The sequence below is a fragment of the Halichoerus grypus genome, chromosome 3 (genome assembly GCF_964656455.1).
Source record: "Halichoerus grypus chromosome 3, mHalGry1.hap1.1, whole genome shotgun sequence".
In the NCBI taxonomy this organism is placed as follows: domain Eukaryota; kingdom Metazoa; phylum Chordata; class Mammalia; order Carnivora; family Phocidae; genus Halichoerus; species Halichoerus grypus.
The window spans coordinates 4,301,438-4,323,873 of NC_135714.1; the positions used below are offsets into that span (position 1 = coordinate 4,301,438).

The following is a 22,436-nucleotide window of genomic DNA, read 5'->3' on the forward strand; positions in this document are numbered from 1 at the left end:
CATGGAGCCCCACGTCAGGCTCGGCGCTCAGAGGGGAGTCTGCTGGAGATTCTGTCCCTCTGCCTTAGCCCCTCCCCAAAATAAAATCTTTTTTTAAAAAACAGAGGGCTTTACACCCCTTTGGCTGAGAAGCACTTAGCTGTGATGTCACAATTCCTGTGGACAGAGCCGAATCTCCAGGTGACCGTGTGCACAGAGCAACGGTCTAGTGTGGGCATCGGCGAAGCAAGTAGGCTGACCACAGTCAAAGGTGGCCCCAAGGCACACCTCCCATGGACGACCTATCGAACCCGAACAAGGGGCCACCTTGCACGAACACCCTCCAGTCCTGCCTCAGGCAGTTCCGGGAGGGGAGCTCCCCGTCCAACTGGGCACTGCCGCTGTGCCCAGGAAGACTCGGGCCACACGCAGGCAGTCAGCCGTGATCACACACCAAGTTGGGGCAGCTGGCCAACTAGCCGGGAAAAAGGGAGGCTGAATCCTTAAGCCTCACTCCTTGTGTATAATTTACGTGCTTCAAAGACCAACTCGACAGGGGCGCCTGGCTGGCTCAGTCGGAGGAGCATGTGACTCTTGATCTCAGGGCCGTGAGTTCGAGCCCCACACTGGGCAAAAAGCTTACTTAAAATAAAAAAAAAATCTACTCTACATGAAATATATGGGTTCTAGAAAAACACAGAAGTGTATCTTTATACTCTTTCAAGGTGAAGAAAGCATTTAAAAACATGCACACACATCCCAGAAACCATTAAAAAAAAAAAAAAGGATAAAAACAACACTGAAATGCTTCTGTATAGAATCCACTTGTCCTCGGCCCCAGATGAAAGACAAATGCTAACTGGAGAAAGTAGTTGCCCGACATAACCCAAGCTGAGGATCAGCTTACAGATGGGGAGAGAAAGGAAGTCCGACTTCCAACAGAGGCAAAACAAACAAAACACTGAGGTACGCCTACAGTCCCGAGGAGACGTCCGCGGGAGGCCGTGTTCTGAGGTCCCGAAGAGCAGGGAGAGCACGGCCCCGCCACAGCGCGCGCTCTAGGCCTACAGACGCTCAGCTAGACGTCTAGAAGGCGCTGGGCACGAACGGGAGCAGCCACCAGCTCCGGCGGCCGCGGCAGCGCAGAGGAGTTTTCCCTTATATATATATATACATATATATATTTTTTTTTTTAAGATTTTATTTATTTGACAGAGAGAGAGACAGTGAGAGAGGGAACACAAGCAGGGGGAGTGGGAGAGGGAGAAGCAGGCTTCCTGCCGAGCAGGGAGCCCAATGCGGGGCTCAATCCCAGGACTCTGGGATCACGACCTGAGCCGAAGGCAGACGCTCAACGACTGAGCCACCCAGGCGCCCCAGTTTTCCCTTATATTTTAAAAACACACTGATTTCTTTTTCTACAATGAACACTGATCCTGCTAATAAATTTTTTTTTCCATAACAAAAAGATGGAAGTTTTGTCTATACCTACGGACAAAAATGCTGTGTTCTTTGCAGGATTCAGGTAGGAGCTGGGGTTGGGGGGGGGGAGCGACTCGTTTATCAGCAGGACCCCTCCTCCTTTTCCAGCAAAGCAGAATGCCACCATCTTGAGCGATGCCTGTAAGAGCTAAATCCCCTTCATCTGGAATGATGTGACCTGGGCACTTTCTATCTTCTCCTGACGCAGGTCGTTAAGACAAGGCTGGGGCTTGTTACAAAAGATTCTTTGCTATGATAAACAAAGACAACCAACTGTTTTTCGAAATTTTTATTTGGTGTTAACTCCACAAGAAAACAAAAAATCAGTTACTCTGGTGTACGTGAAATCAGAACAATACAACCACGGGGAAAAAAATCTCAGCCCAGGAATGGAAAACGGATACTTCAGTGCTACGGATACGCAATGCGCTTCATACCACAGGGCGTTTCAGCGTTTTGCCAACTTTTTAAAAAATGCTTTTTCTTTGTGATCATCCATTCACAAAACTAAAAACCACACTTTCAACTCTGTTGCTGAAAGCCTCCGGGCTTCAGCCACTTAGCTATGAAAACAAATAAATACATAATCTGTTAATCCCCTTGCCCATTTATAATCCATCCCCTTTCCCCCGTGGAAGGTGCACCGTCTTCCTGCCAGTGCGGGAGGAAGTCGGTGCCTCTGCCACCTGGAGCCCTGTCTTGATAAAAAGCAGCTGTCCAAAATCAACTGAGCTAAAGGTTGTATCTGAAATATATTTATTTGGTCTCTGCTACATAAGCAACGATTTCTAGAAGGATCGTCACTGTAGTGATTTTAGGAATTTACAACTTCCAATTCTTTTTTGCCTTTGCTGTTAAATTATATTTCAGTGCAGATGCTAATCACTTTTTAGGAAGCTCCGGAAGAAAGAAAAATACATAAAACCTTATAAAGTCTGTAAATAAATAACAGCAACATAAACCTTGCACACACATACACACACACACCCGCACACGCACACACGTGCACACACACACACACACACTTTAAAGTGTCTTAAGATGTGCTGTGTAAGAACAAACCCTGACATGTGGTGAGATCCAAGCCGACCGCCCACCAGGTTTCTCCCAGGGAGGACACACACGACCCGGGGTGACGCCCCAGCCCTGGAGTTGTCTGTGTTCTCAGTTACGAGACAGGCAACCACACCTGGGGCTCGAAGCAAACCAGGCTTTCTCAGCCGCTCCAGCCTCCAGCTAGTGAACTGGACATGGTATGTACTACCTGCCACGATTCGTGGTGAAGCTGTCTCGTCCACGTCAGACTTCTCTGCCGTTCCTGGTGTTACAGACACGCTAAACTGATTTTACACATTAGGTTTTGTTTTTTTGTTTGTTTTTAAAAATAGGACAACAATTTGGTTTCACAAACACCGCTCCTCGTAGCTCCACCTGCTGCCCGCTGGCGTGAAAACCCGAGGCGGCGGCCATCCTGAGCGGACAGGACTTGTAGGAGACAGACTGACAGCTGGGCCCCCACGGGAAGCGGGAAGCGAGTCCCCTGAAGCCATCACAAAGGTCTGGGAGAAAGGACATCTCTGCCCGCCCCCAGTCCACCACACAGAACTTGCCCAGAACATTCTCTCCAACACAAAATGCGATCTAAGCTCGACCGAATCACGGCCATGACAGCAGCTAGCTGTTGCAGCCAGGGCTGCTTCGGGGTGACGAGGTGGCCTTTACTGCATGTCAAACATTTATAATTTTGAGTTCTGGAGGCTTCGATTCAATGGAGGTCACCAGAAAATCATAATTCGCAACTAAGACCCTCACCACGAGTAACCCTGAAGGGGTGTTTTGGCGTAAAAGTAACTGCAACGTAAGAACAGGCTGGGGGTACGCTCTTGCCCCACTCGGCCTCCTCTGCTAGCCCACACCCCAAAAGCCTTGGCTCCTCCAGTTAGCAAGAAAATCACAAACCACAGTGTCTTCCATGATACTCGAGGGGGGGAGAATCCTAAGAGAGAAAACACAGTATTTTTTAAGTCTCTAAAAGCACACCCTTGTGGTTCCTACGTCAAATGTACATGAGATCTGACTGAATGAAGACCGTGGATGAGTCACCCATGCTTCCCTCTTGCCTTGAGAAAGGCCCCGATCCATTGCAGGGGTAGGTATTTATATCCCAGTTCTGAGAGAACAAAGCCTAAAGGTTCCAAAGCTCAAGTCTCTGGAGAGCAGAAGTGGTTGCGGACACCGCGGAGCTAAGGTGACAGAGACCGGGCTGCAGCTGGAAGGACAGACAGCAACTGCAGTCAAGATGCGGAAAGCAGGGATGCTTCTAGACAAGCACATGCACACCCATTCTTGATTGGACAACACAATCTAGTCTATTTCAAATAGCCAAGAATTCAACAGCTTGGAAAACAAAAAATCTTCAACAGGATAGCTGTCCTCAACTCTAAAATAAGCAAGAAGAGAAAGATAATTGCTGATCTGAATCAGTTAATTGAAGAAGAAACCTAAGTTGTTGCTTTAGATTAACAGGCCTCACAAAAGGGTAATTTGCCATCACATATCACTCTCAAAAAATAATCTGTACTACTCTGCAGGATTAGAGATGAGTTCGAGAAAAGAGCTCTTCTTCGCCAGGGTCCGCCCACTCGCCTCCGCCCTCCGAGCCAGAGCCCTCCGAGCCGGAGCCGGCGCTGGAGTAGATCTTTCTGCGGAAGCCACTGGATTCTGCTCCGGCATCTCTCTCTCCGGCACACCTTGCTTCATAAACAGAAGACACCTGGGATTAAAGGAACAGTTTTCAACAGATCAAAAGCCAGACTTTTTTCCAAAAGGGCTACATGAAACACTCTTGATATACAGAGGTCACACGGCAAATCGCTGGCTTTCTTGGCAGAGCTAAAGAATATGAATTCAGAGTTGCACTGCTTCAAAGCAAACCCAACCACCTCTCCTCCGTGATCCATAAAGGGTCCCAAATCCTAATTCTGTATGTTCAGTCCCTGGGACAAAACGTTCCACGTGTGAAGGCTGCACAAAACCAATGTCTAAGGCCTGGCCACAGCTGGGGGCTGGGCTGAGCACCGGGAACCCCAGGGAGGTCGGCACGGCCGTGTCCTCCCCGGGCTCGCCTTCCAGGAGAGCCCACAGCAAGCCGACCAACCAACACAACTGCACGCTGCGGTGTAAACCAGGTGATGTGGCGCAGACAGGACACACACACGCCAGACAGCTGTGACAGGGAAGGGAGTTCTGAGAAGCGTCCTCACCTGAAGGCTGAGAAGCAAGCCTTGTGCAAAGTACAGCCAAGAGCTTGCCTGGGGGCCGGGGGGCCGGGCTTCAGAACTGGAGTTCTAAAAACTCTTCACTGTGTGGGATTGTCCCCCACACACCAGATGGTCAGCATCTCTGTCCCCCAGGACACTGAATGCAAATGGCAGCCCCTCCCTAGTCACAGTAACTACCAATGCTCCCCAAACCCAGTCAGAGTAATTAGCAACACCACTCTCCCCCCTCCATAGCAACTAGTAATGCTCCCCCTACCCCTGAAGTGATGAGCAAAGCCCCCTTCCCTCACAGTGACCAGAAACATGCCACCCCCACTGGCCAATTATAGTAACCAGCGACATCCCCCCACCTCCCCGAGTCACAATAAGGAGCAATGTCCCCACCCCCCAGAGTAACCAGCACCCCCCAGTCACAGTAACGAGCAGCACCCCCGCCCCCCTAGTCACAGGAACCTGCAACACCCCCATCACAGAAACAAGGAACACCCCCATCCTCAGAGTACCCAGCACCCCCCAGTCATAGTACCAACACCCCCCATTTCCAAATGGCAGCACCATCCCTGGTTGGGACCCCGAGGCAGAAGCAGAAGACAGCCACAAGGACGGAGGGGAGAAGAGAGGATGTGGGGCCAGAGGCACGTGACGGCAGAGCCCACAGGGCCTTCCTGGGCAAGGCGCAGTGACGGAAGGCCACTATGGTGAAGAGCGAGAGTCGCCGAGTCCCAGCTGAGGCTCACGGCTCAGGTCTGCACTTTGCGCCGTGGCTGCACGGCCTCAGACAGGAGGTCCCGAGTCTGTGCAGGATGGCACAGTGACGGCGCCCGTCAGGGGTTGTGAGGACCGGCGAGCGGGTGCTCAGCCTGGACAGGGTGCGGGAGACGGGAGGAGGGAGGAGGGCGACGGCTGACAGGCGGGGCGGCCAGGGGCCAGAGAGCGGCTCCCAGGCGTGGCTGCGGCAGCGGGGTACGCTGCAGGGTACCATTCACCGGGGTGGGAAAGACAGGACCGTGGGTGCCAACACCCTAGGGTGCTTTGGGGGAAAAGTCCTCACAGGACCTGAGCTGACACAGAGAAGAGAGACACGTTTCCTTCGATTCAGCCGCCTGCCTGCCTAACGGGAGCTCAATGGCCTGGTGGGGAGGCGGTGGTAACAGAAACCGAAAGCAGCCTGGGGCCAAGGCTGAGACCAGAGTGCCACACTGGGCGTGGTGAGGGCACAGGACGGTGGGGTCCATCCGCAGAGCGCACCCGAAGGGCTCCCTGGTGGTGCCCACCCAAGGGCTTCTGAGGGAGTGACAAGGTCCAACTGGTATGCAGAGACTCCCTGTGGCAGCACTGGGAAGGACGGGGGAGGGGGGGAGTGAGGGCGGGGGCGTGGGAAGCCTTGGTAGTCAGCGGATGGGGTGGGAGGCGATGCAGGCGGGGGCTGAGGGCCATGGAGCTGGTTGACCTGGGAAGGCGGGTGGGGGGAGCTCCCAGGGCTCCCAGGCTCCAGACTGAGTGGCAAGGGGGTGTGGCCGTTAGTAAGTTAGTAAGGAGGAGGACAGTCCACTTACCCTATTAAAATCTAACAGACGCTCTTCGTTACTGGGTATGTCTTTACCATCTGGACACTCTTCTATACCATTCTCTCCCTTGGCATTTGTATAACATTCTTAATCATTTTGAATGGAGAAGGGAAAAGAGGGAAAGGGGGGGAAATTTCATTAAGACACGGTTATGAAACAGACATTTTTGTTTCCTTTTTTGCTGAAGTCAGATCAGTCAGGTGTACCAACCCTCTGGAGACTTTAAGTACTCACAAAAGCAGACATGGGCAGCACCAGCCGAGCCAGTACGCACGAGCAAAATGCTATGCCATTCAAAAATTCTAATACACTGTTTATCGAGTTTTTAAAAAATAGGCTGGCATAACCCAGACATGCCTGTGATCCCAGCACGAGACATTCATTCAACAAACACAGTCACACCTGTAGTGGGGTAAGCCCTCGAACACAGGCCAAGCTCCCAAGAGCGTACGGAGGGAGACGGACGATGCACCGTGTGTTCATCTAACAACTAAACAGAGGGACTGCAGACGGGAAGTGCCGTGGGGAAGACAAAACAGGGTAACCACCTCATTTGTCCCCTCCCAAGCCAACACCGCACTAAAGTACATCTTTCCTGTATCTGCAGAACAGGGAAGAGAAAGGAGGCTAGTGGTTTGAGTAGTGGCCCGCAGAAGGGGATGGAACTGGAAGCTGGAATTAGAAGGAATCAAATAAATCATTTAGTGCAAAGGTGCTCAGCCCTGGGAGCTTCACTGAAGCCAAGTCTGCGAGCCCAGGCGCCCAGCTGAGATCCTGACTGAACTGGTCTGAAAAGCTCCCAGGTGTTCTGATGCGCAGCCACGGCTGACCCCCCCCCAGTCTTAACCCAGACCAGCCCCCCACGCAGCTGCAGACACAGCGGTGAGAGGAGAGACGGCCGGTAGGCCCGACGTGGACCCTGGCTTTGAATCACTGTGTGCAAGTCCTGTAATGCCCCAACTGAGCATCTGCTTCCTGTTGCCTGCGGTCCAGTTACCACGAGGTGTCCAATGAGATGACATGCTACCCAGGCGTGACACCGGGGAGGACAGGCCCGACGCTCAGTGACCGCTGTGCCCTCCTACCATCAGGTGCTGGCCACATCATGTTCTCCATGATCTTTAGCCCTCTCTGCCTGCCTCAGGACCTCGAAGTTACCAGCTCAGGTTCATGAAAATAACCCAGGCTCTGGGACTACACAGACATGAGTGGATCCCTGGTTGACACTCATCTGTGATGTAACTCGGCAGATGACCGACCCTCTTTGAGCCCCAGCTCCCTCATCTCTAAAACAGGGTCACCATCTGCCCTCATGGGGTCCCCGTGCAAGTTTAAAGAGACGACGTGCGGGCAGCCTCCAGAACAGCGTCGGCACGCTGGCTACTAACCAAGTCCCCAGCTTGCTCACCCCCGTGGGGCGGCCATCCGTGCCTCGGCTCGCCTGATCAAGCTCTCTCGGGCCCCACGCGCCCTGCCAGCTAGCTACCGTCAGGAGGTTAACTATCTCCTGGACTAGGACACACCCTGGGGTGGAGCCGGATCCAGCCCTCCTCCGGACTACTGCACTTTCCTGCCTTGCTTTCGGGATTCTGTATGTACAGAAGTTCGGGACACCACAGGCATTAGGAAAAGGGAGTGCTGACTGCAGACCACGTTCTTCGTGATCCGCCCGTGGACAGCTCCTGTGTTCCAGGTTAGGACCACGTACCAGGCCTGTGTTATGCATGTTACTTGTCACAAGTACCCCCTCAGGGAAGTATTATCTTTAGCCTCTTTTTACAAATACAGACAATGGAGACACAGAAGGTCTGGTCACTGCCCCAGGTCTACCAGCTGGCAACACAGGCCCTGGACTCCAGCTCCGTGTTGTCTCCCGAGCCCTTAACTGTTATCTATACACTTTCCCTGCAGGGCTTTCTCCATAAGACTAAAATAACACCCACACACTTACAATGAGCCTTCCAAATGTTCAGAATCCAGTGCGTGAGCTTGGAGACCGCCACTCAGGACAGACCCGTCGTGGCATGGAGCGTGCAAGGCCCTCGCGCTCCGGCTGCTGGCTTCCGGCGGACCTTGTCCCCACCGCACTCTCGTACCGTTCCCCTTAGCCAGGCACACTGGGGCATAGCAAATGCATCCTGCTCCCGCACCAGCCAGGGCTGCTGCCTGGCACCTCCCACTGCAGGGAGCCCCACTGGCACAGGGCTCGCGTCCTCACTCCCTCCGCTTGTGCCAGGACATCAGCTCAGCTGGAGTGTTCCCAGGGCCTGGCACAAGGCAGGCACGGGTCTATGAAGGCAGAGCAAGGCCGGCAGGTGGCAGAGTGCAGGGCCGGGGCTTCCAGGCCAGATCCCCCCCCCCCCCCCCCCGCCCCGCTGCAGGGCGCCTGGACAAGCCGCCTCACTCCGAGCCTCCATCTCCTGCCTCACCGTAAAAAGGGACAGCCCCCCTCCTTCCCAGGGAGGCCAAAAGCTTCCAGGTCAGTCCCTGACTCGGAGCAGCATCTGCTTGTTATTAACCACCAGCCAGGCTGGGAGCTTCAGCGGTGGAGACAAGAGGCTCCAGTCACTCCTGCTGAGAAGGCAAGAGGCTACTCGTTTTCCTGGCCAACCTGCTCCTGAGACTGCACGTCCCCACCCCCACAGGCTGAGAGAGTGAGGCTCCTCACGTCACCATCACAAGGCAACTGCAGGGATTTAATGCACGGTTGTGAGTTGAAGGTCACTCCAAAGCCTGGTTACCATTATCTACCCACTGAGAGTTTCTCTATTTGCCACTTCACAATAAAAAAAGCACCGTGCACTAACCATCCCTTACAGCACCAACCCGGGATTGCACAGAAACCCAGGACCCAGAGCTAAGGGTTGGGACTGACTCCTTACTAACTAATGACAGAAAACTAGACTAGGGCTGCCTGGCTGGCTCAGTCGGTAATGCATGCAACTCCTGATCTTGGGGTTGTGAGTTTGAGCCCCACATTGGGTGTAGAGATTACTTAAGAATAAAATCTTAAAAAAAAAAAAAAAAAGAATAAAATCTTTGGGGCGCCTGGGTGGCTCAGTCGTTAAGCGTCTGCCTTCGCCTCAGGTCATGATCCCAGGGTCCTGGGATCGAGCCCCGCATCAGGCTCCCTGCTCAGTGGGAAGCCTGCTTCTCCCTCCGCCTCTCCCCCTGCTTGTGATCCCTCTCTCGCTGTGTCTCTCTCTGTCAAATAAATAGATAAAATCTTTAAAAAAAAAAAAAAGAAAACTAGACTAAACCCTCACAGGGACTGGTCTTCCTGACCCCAGGTGCTGCCTGCTGCCACATCCCTCTCTCTCTCCCTCTCTCTCCTTCCCTCTCTTTCCCCCTCCCCCTCTCTCCCTCCCTCTCCTCCTCTCTCTCCTTCCCTCTCTTCCCCCTCTCCCCCTCCCTCCCTCCCTCTCTCTCCTTCCCTCTCTCCCCCTCCCCCTCCCACCCTCTCTCTCTCTCCCTGTCTCCCTCTCTCTCCCCCTCCCCCCTCCTCTCTCTCTCCCCCTCTCTCTCCCTCCCTCTCTCTCCCCCTCCCTCCCTCCCTCTCACTCTCTCTCCCTCTGGTGGCACTACTCTGGGGCCCTCGGCCCCCCTTACCTGTATTCCAGTTAACTCATCAGTGACTGGACACTCACCGGGCGCACAGAATGGATCTACGTCAAGGCCAGATTTGTGCTCCCCTCACCCTGGCGCCTCCCTGGGCACTGAGCGCAGACAGCCACTGTAGAGTGCAAAGCTTCTGGCCACAGGAAGACAGTCTGGATGCAAACCTGAACTTGACGGCTAATGCAGGATTCTGGACAAACTGTCAAACCTGAGTCTTAGAGCTTCCTCATCTGAAAACTAAGGCTGACATCTCACAAGACTGTGGTGCGGCCTACGTAAAAGGAAAGACTGGGAGCACTTTGTAAACCATAAAAGGCAACCCAGACATTAGCTAACGGTAGAATGACAGGTCTTTAATAAATGCAGTTAAATAAACAAAGATGCTAAAAACGAAGACTCCGCTCTACGCTCTCTTTCTGACCCAGTGAACCTCTGGGAAAGAGGAAGGCAGGCTCTGGGGAAGGCGTGTTGGGGCTCAGAGCAGAGAGAAGCAAACAGCCCCGCCGTCCCCCCAGTGGGGAAGGCTGGGCTGCGGAGGGAGGTGGGCGCCAGCGTCCCGAGCACCCGAGCACCGTAGCGCGCCAGGCTCGGTGGGCAGCAAGCGGTGAGGCTCCACGTTCATTACAGACGAACCGGGAGACACGCCAGACCCGTGAACGTGTGAATACTAACCCACGGCGTACGTGCCCCTTCCAGCTCCAGCGGCAGAGACTGTCGATGCCACAGCCCAGGGCAGCCCGGGAGTTGGCGGCGCGCCCTCCGCAGCCCTGACTCCTCCCCAGACTTCGAGAGTTTTTACAGCTGCTGGGCATGTCCTCCCGGGAGGCTCACAGACCCAAATCACCTTCACCCAATGTGCTACTGTTCTGTCTGCCCCCTGCCGGAACCCCCCAAACCCCTCCTGCTACCCACGCCTCACGGAGAGTCACTCCCGAGGAGCCAGCATCCTCAACAAGACCTCTCCGTGCTGCTCTCTCCCTTACTCCCCCTGCAGGTCCTGAGGCCAAGCCTTGGCCCTGGGCCTCCCAGACAGCCGCGGCGGGGGCCCAGAACCCCAGCTGCTAAACCCCTTCTCCACTGCTTCTAGAACTCTTCTAAAACACACACCGGACCTGACACCCTCCAATCTGCCATCTTCTCAATGGCCTTCCTGGCCTCAGCGACAACCCAGCTGGGCCCACTTGCCAGAGTCCATCTTACCCCCGTGCAAGCTGTTCCTTTCACAGGGTCTGCCCTTCCCGCCCGGGCGGCTTCCTGAAGTTCCCCCCACCCAGCTGATCACCGCCACCCCCCACTCCCCTCACGATTCACTGCGATCCTGAACAGGTTTTGGCAAAGGTCAGTCCTGCCTTTGTGTATCTCCACGCCTTCCCCCACATCAGGCTAAGGGTGGGCCCCGGTTCTCACTCATCTCTGTGTCCTCAGTGCCTGACAAATGCTGGCTACACAAAAGCCTCTTGGTAAGTGCTTTTCGGACTGCTATTCATAGTGAAAGAATGTATTGCTCTTAATGAATTAGAAATCCGAATGAGTGGATGAACCAATGACCCAACACAGGCCTCCTTACCTTCACACTCTGATGCAGGAAAGAGAGGAGAGTACAAGGCTTTTTCCCACCAGGTCTGCTTTTCTTGACTCCTATTCATTCCTTGAACATCAGTGTTCAATACGGGAAACTGTTTAGGTTAAACAAATAACAGAAAAGTTTACAAACTTTCAGGATAAAGGAGAAAATTCAAACATTATTAACTAGGAACTACAAATCCAGGATTTTTTAAATTGATGACTTTTGTTTTTAATACTGTTCTAGACGAGGTGAATTTATTAATTTTTTTTTAGATACTATTTTTAAGTAATCTCTACACCCAATGTGGGGCTCAAACTCACGACCCTGAGATCAAGAGTCACACGCTCCACTGACTGAGCCAGCCAGACACCCCAACAAGGTGAATTTAAAAAGCTAAAGTGTTGGGGCGCCTGGGTGGCTCAGGTCTCGATCCCGGAGTCCCAGGACTGAGCTCCACATGGGGATCCCTGCTTGTCGGGAAGTCTGGCTTATCCCTCTGCCCCTACCCCGCTCTCGTGCTCTCTCTCACTCTCTCTCAAATAAATATCTTTTTTTTTTTTTTTTATTTGACAGAGAGAGACACAGCGAGAGAGGGAACAGAATTAGTGGGAGTAGGAGAGGGAAAGGCAGGCTTCCCGCTGAGCAGGGAGCCCGATGCGGGGCTCGATCCCAGGACCCCGGGACCACGACCTGAGCCGAAGGCAGACGCTTAACGACTGAGCCACCCAGGCGCCCCTCAAATAAATATCTTAAAAAAAAAAAAAAAGCCAAACTGTTCATAACATATAAAGGAAGCTTTTAAGAAGGACTTATATTGGAAGTGGAGTGAAGATCTTTTTAAAAAACACAATAAAACCCTTACAAGGCAAAATATCCCCAATGAATATCCCCAGGCAAGGCAAATTTCTAGATTTGGGACGTGCAGAAAAATGACGGGGTGGCCCCAAGTCTCCACTGGTGTGAGACACTCCAGGGAAGAGAGAGGACCCTCTTCACCTTTACACACTCGGGCAGGAGGGAGTCGAAGACGACAGTACGGGACGAAGGAAACTGTGTAGGCAGAGTTACCAACCTACGTGTCTTTTTAACTCAACTATGTGCTTTGCTGAGAACCAGAGGACGTTGGGACTCAATCCCAGTAAGGCCTGTGGACACTGCATGTGCCCACTGCTTCAGAAGACATTTCACCGTGTGTTCAAGCTTAAAGCCTGAGCAGTCTTGGCAACCAACGACCTTCAATCCTCTGATGGGACTTTGTTCTTCTCTTACATGTAAATTGTCTTATGGGTCAAAGACTTTTTGATTCAATAATGTGTTTTTTATTATTTAACTAATGGGAAACACCTCCAACCTTCATTTTTCACTTAACATAATTTTGTAAAAGGAAATACTCTCAAATTAGACACTGAAGGAAAATGGTACTGGGTACCCAGAGTGGCCAGTTCACCTTCACTGCGCTCTCCCCCAGCTTACTCCAAGGACAGTAGTCAGCACCCCGCTGACTTCATGCAAAGGAAGCCACAACAGCCAAGGTCTACAGCTAGTTCAAGGAAATTAACTGCATCTGGCACGTAATTCCCAGAACCCCTAGATCTTTCCAGAAAGGCCTTATCTACTCTGCAAGGCGCACCTACTCTGTGGGATGACAATTTAGTGCTGTGTGGGAGGAGCAAGAAGGCTCCCTGGACAGAGCAGCTGCCCCCATCCCCAAAGCACCACTGAAGGCAGAGGATTCGGAGGCGGCACGTGTCTACCTGCAAAAGAAAACGTCCCAGGCTGTTGCGGGCAATCAGTGTTTATTCCTGCGACCCTGTCCGGAGACCATCAAGGGTAAGAAAGGGAGGGAGAGAGAACTCATCGCGGAGGGTGGGAAAGGGCCGGGAGAGCAGGCTGGAGGCGTCAGCATGAACAGAGAGCAGGCCAGACGAGACTGGAGCAGAGAGGCAGGAAGCTTCTTAAGAGCAGGACTCATGTCTTATTTACCCGTGCGCCTCCGGGCACAGGGCCTACACAAAGCGGGATGCTCAATGTCTGCTGGCCTGAAGAAAAGGCTCCACCCGGACGAACGCAGGTCCAGGATTATCTGGCCCACCATCCTCCACCTCCCCCGCCCCCACCTCGGGCTGAAACCACTGTTAAAGTCACGCCAGTTTCTGCTATAGTTTTAGGAATTTTTCTGCTTCCTGCCCTTGAAAGTCAATTCCAAAGGCAGAGACTTCTTTGTCCTGTTCTTTGCTATACTGAATACACACTCAATGAACCTGCATTATCTTAGGAAATCATTCCAGTCCACTGTCTCCAACCTCTAGGTTGCACAGCAAAGATGACCATGCTTGGCTTAAATAACCTCTGCTGGATGCACGGATTCAACTTCTGGCTGACGGAGAACGGAGGGAAGGAAACCCGACGAGGACACGGCCGTGGGCAGGCCGGGCACCTCTGTCACTGTGCCGCTCTCCCTCTCTGACAGCTGCTTGGCTTGCTTTCTCACCCGCAAGCCTGTCTTCAGATGGCACCTTTGCCGAGAAGCCTGCCCCGAGCCCCTGCTTCTTGCGGCAAGTCCTCCAAGCACCCCGTTGTGCTACAGCCCTGAGCCAGCTCTCGGCCCCTCCACGGCACTAGTACACCAGCATACCGCATACCGACTAACGGACAGCGTGCCGCTGCTGCATGTGACCGGCCAGGGCGGGGCTCTGCGCCTGTCCCCGGCACCCACACCGGCACCGAGAGTAGGGCTCCCCAAAAATACTCGACAATGAATGAACCCGTGAAAAAACAGAGAAGACATAAATTTAAGCCAGAAAGCCTGACCAGAAATGTTTTCAGCAAAAGACGGGATACTCAGAAAGTCCTTAGACATCTGACGCTGGGTAGAGGCACCTCTCCGAACTCTTACTAAGTCCTCCCGGGTTTGGGAAGACAGAGGTCATTGGTGTTCCTCTTTGAGTTCTACTCTCGGAAGAGCACGGAAAAGGGGCCCTCGCCACAGTCAGCTCCCACCCATCTGGGTCACAAGAGGAAAAGAAAGCCCATGTAGATGAAGAGCTGCCGAGGGCCACTGAGACCAACAAGAGACCCTGCGTGGCAAAGCAGCGGAAAGAACTCAGGCTCTGTCCCTGACGCTGGGCTCAGGGGCAGGGACTCCACCCCTCTGGGCCTACATGGCCTTCGTAGTCAGGAGGAGGGGACAGAAATCCATTGCAGAAGGTCACTGTGGGCATTCAGTGGGATAACGGTGACAGCAGAGTGGGCACAGCGCCTGGCACGGGGGGGCCAGGTACCACACTCCAAGGATGGCCCCCCCACCCCCTCTACTCATCAGAGCCTTCTGATGCCACCGCACACCCTCTGCGGTTAAAACGGCCTCCTCTCTGGGACAGGACCGCCAACTCCTGAAGACAGGCCAAGCCTTCTGCTGCTCTTCGGTGCTCCAGAGCACACGACACCGGGTTGGCACTAAGTCAATGACAAGGAGCACACTTACGCCACAAACTTACCCCCAAATGGAACCCGAGGCACTCTTTGCTGCTCCTCACCTCCCATTTTATATTTCACAAGCCACAAACTAACTGCCGGCAGGTGCCTCTTCCCCTTTGCTGATGCTGTTCCCTCTGCCTCGAGCGCCCCGCCTCCTCTCCCTTCTGCCCCGGGATGCTCAGGTGTGTGCAACAAGCCTCCCTCAACTCTCACTGTCGGGACGGCTTCCTCTGGGCTCCCGAGGCATTCTGTGCTCACCTCCACCACGCCACCTCCCCTGTTCCCTACGATTACATTTGCCCAGATGCCCTAAAACATAAGGAACTGGCTAGGTAAATCCTAATACATCCGTCCATACAACGGAAGAGGATGCAGGAAACCAAAAGGGAAGGGTGATTATAATAAAGTGCCATTTCTGTGAAAAGAGAAAAAAGAAGAGGAAACGTATGTGAACATGCCTTTGCTTCTACATGCACAAATACCCTTGAAAGACGGGCCAGGACGCAAGCTCACAGCTGCCGCTGGGGAGAGCCTGTTCACTGTCTATACACACCCTCTTGTAACTTCTGAATTTGAGCCATGTGAATAAATGACCTATTTCAATTAAAGTAAATTGTCTACTTCCAAGGTGGTCTTTGTAACTAGACTGACTGCTTCCAGCGCAAAGACGGTGACCTGTTCACACAGGACACCTACCTTAGTGATGGGCATGTAACGGGTATTCAGAAAATGTTTGCTGAACTGACTGAACTAAGCTTTTGAAAAGAATCCATGCTCCTGGACACCAATTCCATTAAAATCCCTACATTTTAAGTGTTTTCTTTTCAAGTAAACTCTACGCCCAACATGGGGCTTGTGAACTCACCACCCTGAAATCAAGAGTCGATGCTCTGCCAACTGAACCCTCCAGGTGTCCCTAGAATTCCTACATTTTAGTCCATTTGCTCTGGACCAGGTGGCCTTTCAACAGTGACCTTTACAACAGGGCTCCCAGAGTGCCCTCTCTCAGGAAAAGGGAGAAGAAGACCCTTGTAGGAGCTCCCCTAGACTGCCCAGGCAGTGTGAGAGTGGAAAGGCATACACTCTAGTCCCAGCCTGGTCCCCACACTGTCCCTTCAGGTCACTCAACCTTTCCGTACCTCAGATCCATCTAGGACGTGAGCTCCACCCTGACTAACACCGTAGCACCGGCGCCCAGAGGCTGGAGCTGATAGGAGCGGCTACGCCGACCCCAGCAGACAACCCCACAATGTCCCTCAGGACTTTACTAGCGACTGAGACCTTCCAAGACAACCCAGAATTCTGATAACACATAAATCCATCAACATACTAGAAAGCGAAGGAATATGGCAGTGGTATGATGTAGAATCTCGCTTCTTCCCTCTTTTTCTTTCTTCCCAATCTGGAACCAGGTGAAATACAAAGTACATAAAGGAATATTCAAGGATAAAAAGTGGGGCAATAAACAAACAGGTAAAGGCTAACAACATTATTGTTTTCATTCCTGGCAGCTCGGTTTCAGTGTTTCGGTGAGACCCCCTAAGGGTCTCTGGGCAGGCTACTCAGAGCAGTGACCCTCGAGTCCTCTGTGGGGCTTCCTCCCACCACACGACTCAGGTCGCCCCAGGCCCTGGCCCCACAAGCGAGGAAGGCACAGTCTGTTTCCATTAGGAGCGGATAATCTAACGAGAGAAAGTACATAATGACTCATGAAACGTGGAAACTGCAACAGGAAAAGAGGCATCATGCATGAAGAGAGAAGGGAGGCATTAGTTCTGACGTAGGTGGGGGTGGGAGAGAGGGGAGAGAGGAGGAATTAGGACAAGGATCAGAAGCGGGGGGCAGTCTGAAGGTAGCCTTGCTACCTGGGTAGGATTTAGCGGTAGCAGAGGTGAGGGGAACGTGCACCGGGCCAGGGGGTGGGGGACATTCAGCTGCTCTCCGGCCACAGGCGGCATGACTTCCGAGCACCTCCAACTGCCTTTTCACTAAGCTGCTCCTGGACACAGGTCAGGCACCGCTGACCAAGTAACGGCTGAGAAATGGGCAGATTGCTGTGCTTTTCTGTGAAACAGGTTATGACCTTCAGTGATATTTCTTGCACACTCAATTTAACCTCAAACCACTTCTTAGAAATAGTCAAAAGGGTACAATGACTCCCATTCACAAAACTACCACTATTAGCCTCATTTTAATGTGTGAGTCACATAGCTTTAGGAATAGGCACTTGGTATAAGATGAGGTCCATCTACGTAGGTTCTGTAACAGCTCTTTTGTTGCATTAGGATTGTGGGTTTTTACACGTACCACCATCTGCTTTAGAGAACTCTGTACAGGATGTAATTTATTTTACATGAAAAACCTAAGTTCTAAACTGATCAGCATTTCGGAGACCATGAGATGGGCTTGCTACCTCAAGAGACCCTCTGCTTCTGCTTCCGAAGAGCGCGCAGGGCCTTCCGAGGAGTAAACAGCCACTTTGTGATCCATCAGCTTCGAAGGCTGGAATGCCAGTGTATTCGGTTTGCAGCACGGTACGTGCGTATTAAGACAAAATCTTCCACCTTATGATATAAAAATGTCTTTCCTCTGCAGAAAAGGTCCACGGTCTACTTCCAATTTATAAATATCAAACCCGTTTTAAGCCCTTATGTAAAATCATAACCATGTAAGTTTTCAGACACTGAAGCTAATTTCCCAATTAATTTCACCCTATCCTTTCATTGCCTGATTCGGCTGCTCTTGCATTCAAGTCCAATCAACAACTTCTATCAAGCACCAACACACACAGACAACCACCTACCTCTTCCAGCTGTCCCGAAGAAACTGGATTATCTTCATAAGCAGGGAACTGACAACCTGCTTTGCAACTGCAAAAATTATTAATTTCTTCCTCACATTGTGCCATTATTTTACAATTTGCTTCTGAGCTTTCTAAAGCAATTTCCAGAGATTCATTCATGCTACATTCCAAACACTGATTCTGCTTCCCCACTGGCAGAATCCCAGCTGATTCCTCCTGAGAATCCAGTGATGTCTGAGCACTCTTTTCCATGCCAGATTTTTTTAACCTGGGAAGGAATTTTCCAGACTCAAGCTCCGATTTTCCATAGTAATGGCCTTCTTTCTCGGCATCTTCTTCCAGTGGCTGGAGATCGGCCTGTGGGTCTTCAAATGCATCAACTTGAGAAGGAATGGGAATATTTGCTTCATCTTTCTCAGATTCAAATTCCGACTCACTTCCTCCTCCTGGGGACAGCTCGGACGCAGAAATTGGGCGGAAGTGAGTCCTAGGAGAGATGCGAATAGCCCGGTATTGTGTTCTGTCCACGCCACAGATCCTGGGGTGAAAAACTTCGCTGTCTGAATCAGAGCAGAGGATTGATTTCGGTTTAAAACTAGGGCTGAAAGAGGCAATCCCTTCGGGTTCAAACGAACACTCTACGTGAAGAACTTGTGAGAACGGATTACTTAAGTCAAAGGAAGAGAAGGAATATTCAAGCCCAGGATCTTCAACTTGAAAGTTACCACAAGCTCCTAGGAAGTCTTCATGGAAGATAAAAGAAAATCCCTTATTTAATCCATTCTCCCCACTCCTCGGCTGATCATTCTGTTCGAAGGACACGAAGGGCTTCCATAACTGCCGGTGACCGGGAGCGAAACTGTTGCCTGGGGTCATGAAGACGTCGGTACCAGCTATGGTCACGACGTCGGAGGCCGCGCACTGTAGGAGACTTCCCTTGCTGTGGCTGGGCGGCACGACTGCCCACTCCCCGTCGCTACTGAAGGTTTTGAGCTCTCCGTACACTCCTCCGAGGATGAACGTGTTCTCTTTATCCTGGGCCACACCCCAAGGTTTCGAGGGTGTAGTATAGTCGCCGCCGTCCACCTTGGAGAGCGCCCCGGAACCGCAAGCTCTCTTCTCCATGCTCTCCTTGTGCCCCTCCCACAGGCGGTACTCGGACCGCTGCACGGCCTTGTGGGGCGCCCGCAGGCCCTCGGCCTCCGCCTCCAGGCAGCGGCAGCAGTCACTGGCGTCCGCCGGGAACAGCTCCTCGTCGATTCTCTCCACGTCTGCCGTCTTTGTCCAAATGTCCTTAATAACCCCTGAGCTGTAGCCGCCTCCACGTGGACCGCTTTCGCCACACCCTCGAGCAGTTTCCAAGGTTTTGTGTTCCGGCTTTTGTTCGAGCTGAATACCACAGACAGATTCTAGTTTCGATTTTTTTTTGAAAACTAAGGTAGGAATTTCTCCTAACGTTCTACTGTTTTGCTGGCAAGTTTCATCTTGCAAAAAATCTAGAAGTTCTTCATCTACATAATTTGACGAGACTCTAGGAACTACATAATTAATATCTTCTGCATTAAACTGCGTGGACTCTTCAAACTGAATATTTAATGTCTCGTTGTCTGAACGTGTTTCTTCTGAATGGGACCATGGGCTACAAGTTCTGGTTGAAAGATTAGAACAATGTTCATTTTCTTCAAAGGCACTATTTTTGGTCCATATTAGCAATCTAGACTGGGTTTTCCCAAGCATATTAGCACTAGAATCTGTATTTTCATTTCCCAAATTGAGAGTTTCAAACGACAATGGTAGAACAGAATTACTGCATTGCACTTCAAACACTGAAAAACACGAGTTTAGGCCAGATCCTTCATTAACATCTGTAAAGAGCTCCTGATTGCCAGCAAGCAAATGCGGATTGAGCGCTGTGCCGTCCAAGATGGGAGAGAGTCGAATTGGAGAATCTCCCCCAAAACTCTCTCCGTCGGCATCGCCCGAGCTGGATGAACAGCACTCCCAAAACTGAGCCAGATTGCCCAAGTCTTGCAGGAAGAAGCCCTCGGCACCCACAGAGGTGGAATCTGTCCATATTGCACGTTCCCCTTGCAACTCCATTCCATCTAACACTATGCAACATTCTGCCTCAAAATCTGTTTTCTCTTTGCTTTTTTGTCGAATCATATTCAAAATCCGACTTTCTCCTTGCATTGTTTCTGAGGCACCAGGATCCAACATGGATTGATCAATATCCACTTCATAGAAGTGCGTTAATTCTGATAGATGAATATCATCCAGATACTTGTTGTCCTCTGGGAGAGAACAGAATGAGGTCCCAGTGAGGTCAATATCCTCATTGATAACCGCAGGCATTTCTACAAAATGACCATCAATGAAAGTACCTGCTGCGAGGTATGTTTTATGAATATTATTGTTGCTGAGACAAAGACCGTGCACGGACTCTGACAGCTCTTCCACCGCCTCTGACGTCAGATTGCTCGTGTCCTGTCGGTTTCGGTATGTGGTCTCTAGTTTACTTTTTCTGCTCAAAGGAACGAAATACTCAGCAATTGGTTCAGTGTACCACAGTGGTTCCTCTTTATATTCTCTGTCGTTTCTGCTCTCCAGGGACAGGTCTCTTCCCTCGGCGCTCCCAGTGTCCCTTCTCCCCGGGTCCTTCAAGGGCCTCTTCCCGCGCCGGCACAGCGGCTTGAAGGAGCCCCCGCTGCCCCCCCCCGCGGGCATGCCCCGCTCAGCCCTGTCGCCGGGCTTCAGCGCGAGCCTGCTGGGCCCGCTCCGCCCCTTCTTGTTTCGAATCTCTCGTGTCTTGTGTCTGACTTTCACACACCTCACGGATGCTTTTAATTCTCCCTGATGGCCACTTGAACTTGAGCCTGCTTCACTCGAGCCGGAAGACCATGAGCGAGGGCGAATCTTTCCTTCAGGTTTGTGTCGGATCTGCTTTTTGTACAAAGCAGGCTTCTCTCCCATTGTGCCATTACTGAGTTTGTTCTCCTTCTCGCCTTTACTTCTGCTCTGGGTTTCCGCGTCTACAGAGGTGGGTGCTTCGTTGCTTCTTTCCTTGATGACTTCGCCTTCGCTGTTGCAGTCCTTGGGGGAGGATGTGTCTGTGCTAGCTGGTGGGGCTGTGGATGATGAAGAAGAGCTAGAGTAAGAACAGACTTTAGACTTGTTCCACACAGTCATGATTTCTTGCAGGCAAACTGGTTTCTCAGACAGTGGTGGAAATGCTTCATAGTACCTGAAAAACAGAGGACAGAGTTCAAAAGCAGGCACTCAGATGTACGAGATACAGCAAAACAACATTCCCTCCCAGGTGGAGTGACGGGGTATTTCCCTTTAACGGTCAACATTTACGTCATCCACAAACTAAAACTTAAAAAAAAAGAACAATACAGTGAAATATGCTTTACGTTTAGTCCCATGTATCAAGCACCTTTATGTTCAGCACTGAGGTCAGCACTGACTTAGAAATATTTAGAAAATAGGGAAGAGGACAGTTTTTATCTTTAAAGTTGTCATTTTAATTAAGAACATCATCGTGAGAAGAAACATCTGAATTTGGATCTCAGCTCCGGTCACTTACTATGCATGTGACTTTCAGCTCATTATCTGATGTCTTGGTCCACACTCTCAGCTGCAAACTGGTGAGGACAGGACTTACCTCCCGAGGCCGTTGGGAGCAGGGGAAACAGAGGGAGCTGAAAGCCGGAGAGCATGAGCTCTGAAGCCGCGCTCCCGGACTGTGAGCCCTGACTCCGCCCTGACCAGCTGTGTGACCTCAGGCCCGTGACAGGACCTCTTCATGGCCTGCGAGACGCGGGGAATATAATTAGCCACCTCACAGAGCTGGGAGGAGTAAAGGAATTAATGTGCAAGTGGAGCCAGGACATTACGTGGTTGTCCTCACCACGTGTTCTCAGGAGAAATGCCGGGCATCCGCAGGCGCTCGGAAACAGGAGGGATTATGCAGGGTGCTTGAGGGGTCAAAGAGAGGATGCTGGTGCAGCCGAGGACCATGAGAACAAGAGGACCACAGCAGAGCCTGGACGCTCCGGCAACGGAGTTTGGGGACGACAGCCTGTGAGGGACGGGCGCCTGCGTGCGGACACAAGACCCGAGGAGACCAGCGACTACAGGAAATGCAGGATAGGAGAAGCCGGGGAGGCTGCCTTTACAGGGCTTGAAAACAAGAAGAAGTTGTTTCCAATCTGCCAAGAAGCTGGTGGCCATCACAGATTTCAGAGCAAGATAGACTGCCAAAGCAAGAATCTGGAGTCGGGTTGCCTACCGAGGGGACTGTCGTTCTGGAGGCAACAGTCAAGGTCACACACGAAGTGATAAAAAAGGCCATGTTTTCAAAGGGCCTATACTTGATTCTCCTTTTCAGCCTCTACCAGAGCTTTCTACAGAAATACATGGTGAGCCTCAAATATAATTTTTAATGTCCTAGGAGTCACATTAAAAGTGTAAGGAAAAAAAGGTGAAACTGAATTTAATAATGTATTTTACTTAAACAAATACATCCACAACATTACCATTTCACCATGTAATTGATATTTAAAGATATTAATGCAGTATTTTACATTCTTTTTTATACCAAGTCTTTGAAATCTGGTGAGAATTTTACATTTACAGCACATCTCAATTTGAAGAAG

General features: G+C 51.6%; 1 protein-coding gene across 7 annotated transcripts in view; it reads right to left on the reverse strand.

The window, feature by feature from the left end:
- Positions 1 to 1,735: 1,735 nt before the first annotated feature.
- Positions 1,736 to 22,436, reverse strand: part of KIAA0232 (KIAA0232 ortholog) — a 90,719-nt gene continuing 70,018 nt past the window's right edge. For 4 of the 7 annotated variants that reach the window (XM_078068353.1, XM_078068352.1, XM_078068355.1 and 1 more), the window contains 5 exons: positions 17,776 to 21,019; positions 16,303 to 16,374; positions 11,496 to 11,604; positions 6,299 to 6,396; positions 1,736 to 4,234 (listed from right to left, as the gene is read on the reverse strand). In XM_078068353.1, the coding sequence (XP_077924479.1) occupies positions 4,055 to 4,234; positions 6,299 to 6,396; positions 11,496 to 11,604; positions 16,303 to 16,374; positions 17,776 to 21,019 (3,703 nt within the window). In that variant the 3' untranslated portion in view covers positions 1,736 to 4,054. The remainder of the gene's footprint in view (positions 4,235 to 6,298; positions 6,397 to 11,495; positions 11,605 to 16,302; positions 16,375 to 17,775; positions 21,020 to 22,436) is intronic. The other 3 variants (XM_078068356.1, XM_078068357.1, XM_078068358.1) reach the window with 3 other exon arrangements.